Source organism: Penicillium crustosum, assembly GCF_028827405.1.
Source record: "Penicillium crustosum strain IBT 35664 chromosome Unknown utg000003l_segment0_segment0, whole genome shotgun sequence".
NCBI lineage: Eukaryota > Fungi > Ascomycota > Eurotiomycetes > Eurotiales > Aspergillaceae > Penicillium > Penicillium crustosum.
This window is the reverse complement of record NW_026623124.1, coordinates 3,962,094-3,973,636: the sequence shown is the minus strand read 5'-3', so window position 1 is coordinate 3,973,636 and position 11,543 is coordinate 3,962,094. Positions and strand designations below refer to the sequence as shown.

Genomic DNA, 11,543 nt, shown 5'->3' with positions numbered 1-11,543 from the left:
ACGGAGTATATTGTATGCTATAATATAAAGATAAAAGAGTAGAGTGGCGGGGAATGGCCTGGGAAATGAGCGTAATGCATGAAGGAAAGAACTAGTTTCACTAGTGCCATGAATCTCTCATGTCGGCGCATCTAGGTTGTATGGATCTCATTTTCGATCGGCGATTTCGGTATAAGTGGATTTGATTACCGATCTAAACTCAACTTATCCTGCTTTCTTTTTTTATGGCGGACAAAAGATTTTCATATGTATTTATACCTTGTACCAAATAGCTTCATATACTACTATTCGAGATGTTGCCCTTCCTGTCTTTACCACTAGATATTACCTATCAATATGAAACCCCTTTCAATATGTAGAACTTATTGAGCGAGGCTTAGGAAAATGCGAGACTAGGCAACCCACGAGGAGGGCTTAGCTGCGAGGATGCTTTAGGACCCACCGTTTGGGTACATATGCGCCATGATCCCGGAAGTCTCAGCTAGGACCTATCAACACAGAATTACCTGTTCCGTATGTGCAAATCAGCATGTACTGGCTGCTCAGCTATAGGACCATTATGCAAAGTACTCCATGGCAAGGGAGGGATTAAAAAGACATGGCTTAAGCTCAGGGATTGTAGTTCTTGTTTATACCAGCTATTTTAACTCTCCGTCATCCTTTTCACACATTAAAACGAGACAGAGCCGGTACTATGATTGCCAGTTGTCTGGCTCTACTATGGACTAGCTCACAGGCTACAGTTCTGTGCGTCCTGGCTATCGGTTCCATAGTCTTGCCGGCTGTGGTGTACCTCTGGAGGCTCTATCTTCACCCACTACGAGGCATCCCGGGCCCGAAATTGGCCGCTTGCACTGACTATTATCGATTTTATCTTGATACATTCCGGGATGGCATGGTCAAAATTATCCCTGAGCTTCACCAGCACTATGATATGTGACTCAACGTGACCCTATATAATCAGATACTTATGAGACGACAGACTCCCCCGTGGTGTGCATTGGTCCCAATTATGTCCATGTCAATGACCCAGATGTATACCATGAGTGTGTTATGCCTCCCTTATCCACTGCCACCGACCATACGAATACATTCTCATATCCTTAACAGAATCTTCTCACGCAACTCTGATTTCTTAAAATGGGGAGGATTCTGGCATAATCGAGGAGCGGTCTTGTTACTCTCGGTGACCGATCCAAAAAGGCATCGCACAATGCGAGCGGCCATGAATCCGTTTTTCTCCAAGGGTGCCGCGGACCGCGCCTCTGCCGGTTTTGTTAGGCGGTTAAATTCAGCCTCGGATATAATCTCACAACAGTCGGCAGAGAGAAAAGGCATTGACCTGGTAAACGTAATCCGCTCATTGACGGTATGTGGAATCTCAGCTGGACGCATTAGTTGTACTAAATTTGAATAGTGCAATACGATGGCCGAGGCTTTCCTCGGGGATCCTGAGTTAGTTCCCACTGGGTGTCGCTCTGACTTGCTGGATACGCTGGATGAGATTGGCTCTAAATCTTTGCTGAGTAGGCTGTTTTCTCACTTCATTCTAACAAGAACATTATTCTGATTATTATCTAGTCTTGAACTTCCCTCTCTTGGGATATCTCGGTTCAAAGATTCCTCCTTGCATTGCCGACTCTCTGGCTCCTGGCCTTCGAGGCCTACGAGAGGTATGGACAAACGGTGATGTATAATCCCAGAATGACACTCATACTCTCGCAGAAATGCAACATTTTGATCAGAAGATGCCAGGAGAAGAAAAATAACTCCGAATCTTTTGGAGGTTCAGGCTCAGTATGTGAAATGATACTCGGCACAAACCCCGCTGGCGCTCTATCCACCGCAGTGGATCGTGATATAATGCAACACACGCTACAGTTCCTGGTCCCCAACACCGATTCCTCAGCAATGGCTCTATCTGCGGCAATCTTCGAGCTCATTAAGTTTCCTGCAATGCGCCACCGCCTCCGCGGCGAGTTGATGGATTACTCTCTTGAAAGCGACGATTGGAGCAGTTTGACCAAGCTACCATATCTGGTAAAATTTCCCATATCCCCAAATTCAGAGCACATTCTTTGCTAACTTTTTTTTCATAGACAGCAGTAGTGAAAGAAACCCTGCGTATGCATCCTAGCCTCCCGGGCCTCTTGCCTAGGGTCGTTCCAGCAGGGGGATACACTATTGGCCAGCACTACCTCCCTCAAGGTATACGTTCCGCACCATCAGCAAGCCTGTTATTCTCACTGACGAACCACTCGCTAGACTATTATCGCAGACAGCATATACGCCATGCATCAAAACGCAGAGGCGTATCCGGAACCGACACGATTTATTCCCGAGCGTTGGCTGATAAACAGCGATAAAGAGCGCGACAGGTGTTTTACACCATTCCAGAAGGGAAATAATGCCTGCATCGGAATAAAGTACATTTTTTGCTTCAATTTTAGACGTGATTTACCCAGCTGACATCTTAATCTACTTAGTCTCGCATATATGCAGTTATATCTCGGCATTGCGCATATAGTCAAGCGCGTTGATTTGGCACTGTGCCAGTCTGACTTCACTGACTGGGACTGGATTGATCGAGCAGGGGCGAAGTTGGCAAGACTGGTGTCGGTTCGAGTCGTTCAAGATTATGCGAGTGGTGAATACTCGCGTGGGTCTATGGATAGTAATGGTGTGTAATCATACTTTACATACTTTTATATTGAGTTGGCATATTCAAGTCAAGATCGACGCTAGCTTGGGAATATTATTTTATTCCAATAAAGGATGTTCAAGATTATACGTAGACACGGTATCCGAGAGAATAGTTGGTTATTAGAATCAGACCTAGGTAACTACATAGATAATAAGTGGACATTATAATATTAGTAAGAAAAGCACAGGGAGACGAGCCTCGGATGGAGAGGAAGACTGCATACCTGGTGGATTACCCTCTACAGCTTATCGGAGTTTTACGCAGTTAGAGCAACGGAATGTCATTCTCATATTAGCTTTTGATTGAATTCGATTTAACATCTCCATGTGATTGGACCTGTCACTTAGCCGAAATTGCCAAGTCGCCAAGGAACAAGGGGACCATGGGGTGGCTGTTTCTGCTGACAGTGTTGTTTTGGATTTATGAGTACAATTTGGGGGTTTCCCATATATCCGGGGCTCCCGTGTATTTTGGATGATCTCCAGGGTACAAAGGGCCGATCCGTGAGTGATCCAGCGATTTAAGTGGATAAATGGTAGAACCGATTGACTTTCCAAAATGGGAAATGTGCGCTAACTTGTCGGCATTACCCGATGGAGCAAGCGAGACATGGCCTGATGCCCTAAAAGGTCCTAGCAGACGGGGAGATTATGAACTTATGCAGGAAAAAAGGTGATAGCGGCACCACTCTGCTTTAGTTCAACTCGGAAATCCGAGATAGTGATTAGCATATGCACCTAGGCTTTAAATCAACGATCATGCTCGGGTTCTTTCGGCTTGATCACCACGTCTCCTAAACTCTTGGTGTGCAATTGGTCTTTCATAGGTTCAAATATTCAACTTGTCATCATGGTTGCCGTTTCCATACTCGCTTTGGGAGCTTTGTTCGCACAGGCGTGGGCTATGCCCGCTGCCGTGGAGAGTGTCGTGAGCGCTGCCACCCCCACCACTGCGTCCACCTCCCTGCCAGTCGCTGAGTCCCAGCTTGATAGCCTGGCTGGGCTGGCATACAACACCACCCTCGAGAATGTCTCGGGCGACTCGGACATTGAGAAGCGTGGTGGCTGTTCATTGCGTAGTCTGCGTATTCGTCGCGATTGGAGGACTTTCTCTAGCAGCCAGAAGAAGTCCTACATCAAGTCCATCCTTTGCCTCCAGGGGTTGCCCTCGCTCACTCCATCCGACAAGGCCCCTGGTGCGCGCTCCCGTTACGATGACTTCGTCGCTACTCATATCAACCAGACCATGGAGATCCACTACACGGGAACTTTCCTGGCGTGGCACCGGTACTACATCTGGAACTTCGAAGAAGCCATGCGCAACGAGTGTGGCTACACCGGCGACTACCCGTAAGTCTGACAATCCCTCGCCTAACAAAAACACCCAAGCTCTAACATAACCGCAGTTACTGGAACTGGGGCGCTGACGCCGCAAACCTGGAAAAATCCCAAGTCTTCGACGGCAGCGACACTTCGATGTCCGGTAACGGAGCCTACAACAAGTCCGTTGGTGACATTGAGCTGACCCTGGCCAACTATCCGGTAATTCACCTGCCTACCGGCAACGGAGGCGGCTGCGTCACCAGCGGTCCTTTCAAGAACTACTCTGTCAACCTGGGCCCGATGGCACTGATGCTTCCCGGAGGTGAAACCGCAAGCGCCGCCAACCCACTCGCATACAACCCCCGCTGTCTGAAACGCGATCTAAGCTCCAAGATCGTCCAGGACTACGCTAACTTCACCGCGATTGTGGACCTGATTCTGCGCCACGACAACATCTACGACTTCCAGATGAACATGCAGGGTGTTCCCGGAAGCGGCAATATCGGTGTTCACGGTGGTGGTCACTACTCTATGGGCGGTGATCCTTCTCGTGATGTATTTGTTAGCCCTGGTGACCCTGCTTTCTGGCTCCACCACGGTATGATTGATCGCACTTGGTGGATCTGGCAGAACTTGGACCTCCACAAGCGGCTGAATGCTATTTCTGGCACTGGCACTTTCTTGAACGGGCCCCCTTCTCCTAACACTACTCTTGACACGCTCATTGATATTGGTTATGCTGGTGGCGAGACTATTGCTATGCGGGATCTCATGAGTACCATTTCTGGTCCTTTCTGCTACATCTACCTGTAACCGGTGACGGTCAGCTATTGGCTGGTTATACCCAGACCCCTGGAATATGGATTGGATGCATGCCAGATGACAAGCATAGACGGAGTGGGAAGATCCATATCAGTATGTACAGGGTAAAATCGTATATAATCCATGATGAAGAACTCTAGAAGAAACTATAAAAAAGTTCGGAAAGGCAAGAAAATTACAAGTCTATCTTTATGCAGAATATCTTAACCTGATCATGAATAAGGTCTTATTCAAAAATAATTTAGCAATCCAAGACCCATATTTAAAATACCTTTTTAGGCCCTCCACCGCGAGAGCATCATAATTGGAATCCACAACCAAGACAAAGAAACCAAAGGGTCCTGCACATGGGAATCGGGCTTTCCAGCAGCATTAGTAACAGCAAGGTAAGGATCCTGGCCATAAGTTGTGTTTAACGTGACACGGGCTTGGGCCGACCCATCTTCCAATCGAATCCATGTCTCAGTGTCGTCTGCGAGATTTCCCTCGTGGAGTAAGATCTGCCGCCCACCACGGAGCAGATCGCCGTAGCCACCATACCCCGTATGCCGACCGTAGCACATATTTATACCATTCCCGGTTAGACCATGGTCAACGAGAGAGCCATCCCATTTAAAGCACCTGTAATGTTTGATTAGCGTTTGAATCATCCAAGTGACGAATTATTGTCTGCTAGCGACGCATACCAGTCATTTTGGTGATCGTGGCCGCTAAATCCTGCAATTAAGCCCTCAGTGTGCAGTAGCGCGTCCATGAACTTGACGTCCTGGCCGTCATAGGTCCACGGGCCGGTTCCTTGCGGGTTAACGCGTTCGCGGTTCACGCCGGGCGTCAGGCGCGGATTTATGCCTCTTGTTTGTTGGTGCTCGAGCATTGCGTGGGCGGGGATGTGATAGAATGCTAGCGAGGGGATGACTTTTCCATACTGCTTTTTCAGTTTGGAATCGGTTTTGGTGAACCAGTCAACGACCTTGAATACACCCAGTTAGTGCTTCTTAGAAGAAAAAAAATGTACGATCGGGGATTTTCTTACCGATTCATCAATCCAACTGGGTCTCTTAACGGCAGGCCCCTCCTCTCCTTCCTTTTGATAATAATGTCCACCCTTCGAATCGAAGAACCACAGCAGCAGCGCAGGCGTGCTGGTATTTGCCTGTCCATGTGAAAACACTGGCAGGTAATAATTCGTTATTCCGGCCTTGTCACCGGAGATTCTACTCTGCGTCAAGCTGTTGGGGTACTTTTGCTCGGCCTTGAACATGTCATCTTTCGGATTGAGATTAACCTCGCTGTCGTGGTTGCCATAGGTTGATGCCCAGCTGTACCCCTCATTGACAAGAGGGGAAACGACCGAGTCGATATGTTTTTTTGAATCGGCTTTTTGGGTTCTTTCGCCGGATACTAGGTCGCCGTTTATGACTATGAAGTCGATGTCCTCCTCCGAGAGGATGTTTAACATCACTTTTTTAGACTTTTCGTCTTTTTCTTCGTCTGGAAGGGATTAGAAAGAGCCCCTTGCTTGTATGTTACTACGACATACCCTCTGCGAAATGCAAATCCTCAAAGACCCCAATGTGAAATGTCCCATCTTCTCTGAATCGCAGGGTTCGGTCCGTGGGTGGTTTGAGTACGATTTGGTCCGATGCTCTGATATCCGGTCGGGGTACCATATTGGAGAAATATTGTATCAAGAGTTAAGTTGGAAGTGCGGGGAGATAGGCTTTTGTAAGGGTTTGACTAAATTCACATGCGAACCTTGAAAGTTTCACAGTCGATCACGTCAGGGACCTTTGTGCCAAGACATTCTATATTAAATCGGCTTCTACAATTGACAGGGTTTTAAAAGAGCATCTGGCCCCTTTTTGCTCAAAATCACATTTTATTTCAAATTCGGGTTCCTGAGAGTCTACCGTTATTATACCCATGCTAATTCTATCTGATTATCCGTTTCGGGGCCATTTCAATCATCTCTACCCAGCACCAGTGCTACGTGTTACACAAGCTCACCAATCTGTTCAAACTTCTTCTACTTTGGCCACCATCACGGTGTCCTCCCAGGAATGGTCCAAAAGGATCTCAAAATATATCAAGGGTAAAACGATCCACGACGCAGATCTTTCGTCTGCGTCCAAATTTGACCTAGATCAATTCCTCCTTTTCAGGGTACTGTGGAAGCGGTACGATGATCCACGCAAAGTCCACAACATGTTAGATATGAAAGACTCGGTGGACCGTACCATAGAGCTACTTCTTCGTTGCCAATCATGGTTTACGTATTGTGATAGCTTTGGGCCCAAATCGAATATTCCCGAAGGAACGTTCACGATTGCTCGTCACTATCAGCTTGAAGTTGCCAAAACCCAAAATAAAGCCAATGCTCTTGCATTCTCCAAGTCTATTTCTTCTGCTTTTACTATAAACAGAGCTGACATAACCACAGGCGCCTTCATGTATCTCAAGGCCGACATGAGGTGTTCGTGACAGTCGCTAAATATGAAGAGAGGTATCTTAGTTATCTCAACAACACACACTCTCCAAGTGACGACGATGACGGGTCCTTTTTAACCGTGCACCAATTTGTTCCGTGGGATACACTGAAGGAATCACACATCCGTGAGCTGGGGCCGATTCTTCTGACAATCGGCTTGAAAGCTGATGCTGATAGCAAAGTAGATACTTTAGTTGATGGGACTACGCATCCTATACTGTCTGCTATTTTTTACGTGTTGATGCTGTGTTCATATTCATCCGATATGTGGGAAAGTGTAATATAATATCAGGGAACGAAACATGCATCGGGACTTCTAGTGTCTTATACTGTGATAATCTAGTATCTGATAGCCTTTGTGTTACGACCTGCCCCTGGACTAGCCGGGTTACACACTAGGCCAAAAAGACCACTATATCTGAGCATTACGCTCAGGTAGTTCTTGCCTAGTCTCAGTGCTGAACTGGACTAATAGCCCGGGATTGACGGGGACCTCGCGTATTAAAGATGTTCAGGGTTGGTCCAGGCTCCGATATATATAGTACGACATGACACCCGTGGGGTTCAATACTGTCTGTCCCTACTCTATGCACAAGCCTACCCAGAAATGATAGGTTCCCTAATACTATAGGGAATCTTCACTACTAGGAAATATAGACCTCGTTTTTGAGACCTGGTCATGCTAGCCTCTTTGTAGGAACCTGGCACGCAGGCCAAACTGTTCGAGATCTGTGATGAGCATGCCGAGCTTGACTTTACTCATTAACGGTGTTTGGATGGATAATTGATTATGTCCTCTGCTTTTGTTTCTATGATCATTCTGATAGCAGTTCTCCCACGGGAGTACACGTCCATTGCACTTAGAAATTGTATACATAGTAGCAGCCCCCAGGGTTCCACCTACAGTCTTTCCGACCTCAAACCGGCAACTTTCAATGTGCAGTATGTTTTATAGCGCGACGTACTTCCTCACTCCCTGAGCGTATATTAGAACTAAATTTAATCGTAAAGCTAAAAAGCTACATATTCCATGTTGTGATAGCTCAGTGTTTAATACGCGTCACCTATACTCCCACAAACACCGAACCTACGAGGAAGACAGATTATTGTAAATTGTAATATTGACAACTGATTCTACACGATAATAGAAACAGTAGGTCAAATTCGGCAATGCGAATTTGACCAAGCAAGGTTGTAGAGCTTGCTGTGTGTGGAAAACCACACAATGTTGAAATGGTGAAACCAACACCGACCAGACATCACAACGAAAGTAGGTCGTGATGTTGGCCAGTGCCAGTTTAAAATCGTCAGTCATGTTGAAACTCCAGGCCCGCTTTTGGTATCCTCTAGAAAACCCGTTGAAACCCATATGTTGAACTTTTGGTATCATCGTCGTAACTCATCAGAAAAGAAAACTCCCCAGTACTGAGGCGACAGGTTGATTGTCGCCTCCTCATTAAATTATTGGTAAATTGAAATAATTTACTGCGCGTACTTCTGGCGGAAGTACTTGGCAGCGTTGACCATCTGTTTGTGTTTTGTCAGCATTTTGTACGTCACTTTCAGGATTATTATCATTTCTTACCGCAGTGAGAGCCGCCTTGGTCTCGGGCCATCCACGAGTCTTGAGTCCACTGTAAAAGAAGGGTATATTAGCATCAAAGACAAAACATGAGATTCCGGGCTAGGAAAACAAACCAGTCAGGGTTGCACCAAAGCTGGTTGGGAGTAAGGTAAGCCAGCATCTCCTCGATGCGGTCCTTGATCTCCTGCTCGGTGGGGACACGAGGAGAGTGGATGTCGTAAACACCGGGGCCAATGTGGCGAGGGTAGGCCTCGTCGATGAAGACCTTGAGGAGCTTGGCGTCAGACTTGCTGTTCTCGATGGACAGGACATCGGCATCGAGAGCGGCAATGGCGTGGAAGAAGTCCTGGAACTCAGAGTAGCAGAAGTGGGAGTGGATCTGAGTGCCATCGGTAACACCGGCGGTGGACAGCTTGAAGGAGTCAACAGCCCACTTGAGGTAGGCAACACGGGCCTCACCAGCGCGGAGGGGAAGACCCTCACGGAGAGCAGGCTCGTCGACCTGAATCACGGCAATGCCAGCGGCCTCAAGGTCAACAACCTCGTCGCGGAGAGCGAGAGCGAGCTGCTGAGCCTGGACGGACTGGTGAACATCGTCACGGGGGAAAGACCAGCGCAAGCAAGTGATGGGGCCAGTGAGCATGCCCTTCATGGGCTTGGGGGAGATGGAAGCGGCGTACTTGGACTCCTTGACGGTCATGGGGGCGGGACGAGAGATATCACCGACGATGATGGGGGGACGCACGCAGCGGGAGCCGTAAGACTGAACCCAGGCGTGGGTGGTGAAAACGTAACCAGTGAGGCGCTCACCGAAGTACTGCACCATGTCGTTACGCTCGGGCTCACCGTGGACGAAGACATCGAGATCGAGCTCCTCCTGGATCTTGACGACCTCCTGGATCTCCTTCTCGATGAACTTCTCGTACTCCTCAGGGGTGATCTCACCCTTGGTGAACTTGTTACGCTGGATGCGGATCTCCTTGGTCTGGGGGAAGGAACCAATGGTGGTGGTGGGGAAGAGAGGGAGCTTGAGGGTCTTGGTCTGCTCGGCGTAACGCTCGGGGAAAGCGGACTTGCGGTTGTGCATCTCAGGGGTGACAGCGGCCTGGCGGGCCTTGACAGCGGGGTCGTTGGTGCGGGCAGAGGAGGCACGGGCCTGAACAGACTTGGCGTTGGCCTCGAGCTGCTCACGGACAGCGGCGGGGCCCTCGGTGACAGCCTTGGCAATCACAACAACCTCAGCGGCCTTCTCGACAGCGAAGGAGAACCAGTCGCGGACCTCAGGGTCGAGGGTCTTCTCGCTAGCGAGGGTGTGGGGGACGTGGAGGAGGGGGCTGGAGGTGGCAACAATGACACGGTCCTTGCCAAGCTTCTGGATAGCGCTCTCGACCTTCTCGATGGCGGCCTTGAAGTTGGTCTTCCAGATGTTACGTCCATCGACAACACCAGCGGAGAGAATCTGCTTGGGGCCGAGAGCGGCGACGACGGTGTCGAGCTGCTCGGGGTTGCGAACAAGGTCGATGTGGATGGAGTAGAGGCTCTGGAGGTCGGCGAGGACATCAATGTTGTGGACGATGTCACCGAAGTAGGTGGCGAGAGTGATGCGGGGACCCTGGGCACCGAGGGCACCGAGCTTCTCGTAGGCGGGCTTGAAGGCAGCCTTGGACTTGGGAGCAAGGTCGAAGACAAGGACGGGCTCATCAATCTGGACATCCTCGGCACCAGCGGCCTTGAGCTTGGACAGAAGCTCAACGTAGAGAGGAAGGAGCTTCTCAAGAAGGGTGATGGGGTCAACGGTCTGGTCACGGTCGGCCTTGGCGAGAGTCAAGAAAGAGACGGGACCGAGGAGGACGGGGCGGGTGGTGATGCCAGCAGCCTTGGCCTCGAGGAACTCAGCAACGGGCTTAGGCTCGGCAGCAAGCTTGAACTCCTGGTTGTCCTGGAGAGTGGGCTTCACGTAGTGGTAGTTAGAGTCGAACCACTTGACCATTTCCTGTTCATTGAGTCAGCATACTGAATTTGGGCACGTGTAATGTAATGATTTGGACCTACCAGACTGGGGACATCAATGCCCTCCTTCTGGAGACCACGGCCCATGGCGAAGTACTCATCGAGAGGGTTGAGGTTGTACTTGGAGTAACGCTCGGGGATGGTTCCGAAGAGCTGGTGGTGGTCGAGGACCTGATCGTAGAAGGCGAAGTCGTTGCTGGGAATAACATCGACACCGGCATCCTTCTGGATCTTCCAGTGCTCGAGACGAAGACGCTTGCCCTCAGCGAGGAGCTCATCGCGGGAGATCTTGTCAGACCAGTAAGCCTCGGTAGCCTTCTTGAGGTCACGGAGTCTTCCCATGCGGGGGAAACCCAGAATAGATCTATCCAAATAATCAGCAACTGTGTTGGTAATTGTTCATAAGACTCGAGCCAACATACGATTGAACCATTCTGATGGATGTGTGTGAAAAAGAGAAAAGAAGAAAAGGGTCTCAAGGATAGAATTTTCACAAATCCGATGCCTTTGAGAGAGAGAATGAAGGAAGGGAAGAGAAAAGGTTTGGGAAATGTCGAAAGAAATATGGAGGGGGAGCAAACACACGCTAACCCCAATGGGGTCTTGATCCAC

General features: G+C 49.0%; 4 protein-coding genes across 4 annotated transcripts; 2 read left to right on the top strand and 2 right to left on the bottom strand.

The window, feature by feature from the left end:
- Positions 1-1,213: 1,213 nt before the first annotated feature.
- N7487_008581 (uncharacterized protein) lies at positions 1,214-2,688 on the top strand (the record flags this gene model as incomplete). Its single annotated transcript, XM_056876311.1, has 7 exons — positions 1,214-1,369; positions 1,418-1,526; positions 1,582-1,673; positions 1,726-2,040; positions 2,100-2,208; positions 2,279-2,426; positions 2,487-2,688. 7 exons carry the CDS (start codon positions 1,214-1,216, stop codon positions 2,686-2,688), a joined length of 1,131 nt encoding a protein of 376 aa, XP_056728499.1.
- Positions 2,689-3,553: 865 nt separating this feature from the next.
- On the top strand, positions 3,554-4,839 carry N7487_008580 (tyrosinase family protein; the record flags this gene model as incomplete). The annotated part of the gene is made up of 2 exons (XM_056876310.1): positions 3,554-4,053; positions 4,110-4,839. The coding sequence occupies 2 exons, from the start codon at positions 3,554-3,556 to the stop codon at positions 4,837-4,839; spliced, it is 1,230 nt and encodes a 409-aa protein (XP_056728498.1).
- Positions 4,840-5,123: 284 nt separating this feature from the next.
- Positions 5,124-6,518, bottom strand: N7487_008579 (metallophosphoesterase family protein; the record flags this gene model as incomplete). The annotated part of the gene is made up of 4 exons (XM_056876309.1): positions 5,124-5,469; positions 5,535-5,818; positions 5,882-6,339; positions 6,389-6,518. The coding sequence occupies 4 exons, from the start codon at positions 6,516-6,518 to the stop codon at positions 5,124-5,126; spliced, it is 1,218 nt and encodes a 405-aa protein (XP_056728497.1).
- A 2,300-nt stretch (positions 6,519-8,818) lies between these two features.
- On the bottom strand, positions 8,819-11,364 carry N7487_008578 (5-methyltetrahydropteroyltriglutamate--homocysteine S-methyltransferase; the record flags this gene model as incomplete). Its single annotated transcript, XM_056876308.1, has 5 exons — positions 8,819-8,863; positions 8,922-8,970; positions 9,035-10,914; positions 10,974-11,295; positions 11,354-11,364. 5 exons carry the CDS (start codon positions 11,362-11,364, stop codon positions 8,819-8,821), a joined length of 2,307 nt encoding a protein of 768 aa, XP_056728496.1.
- Positions 11,365-11,543: the final 179 nt, after the last annotated feature.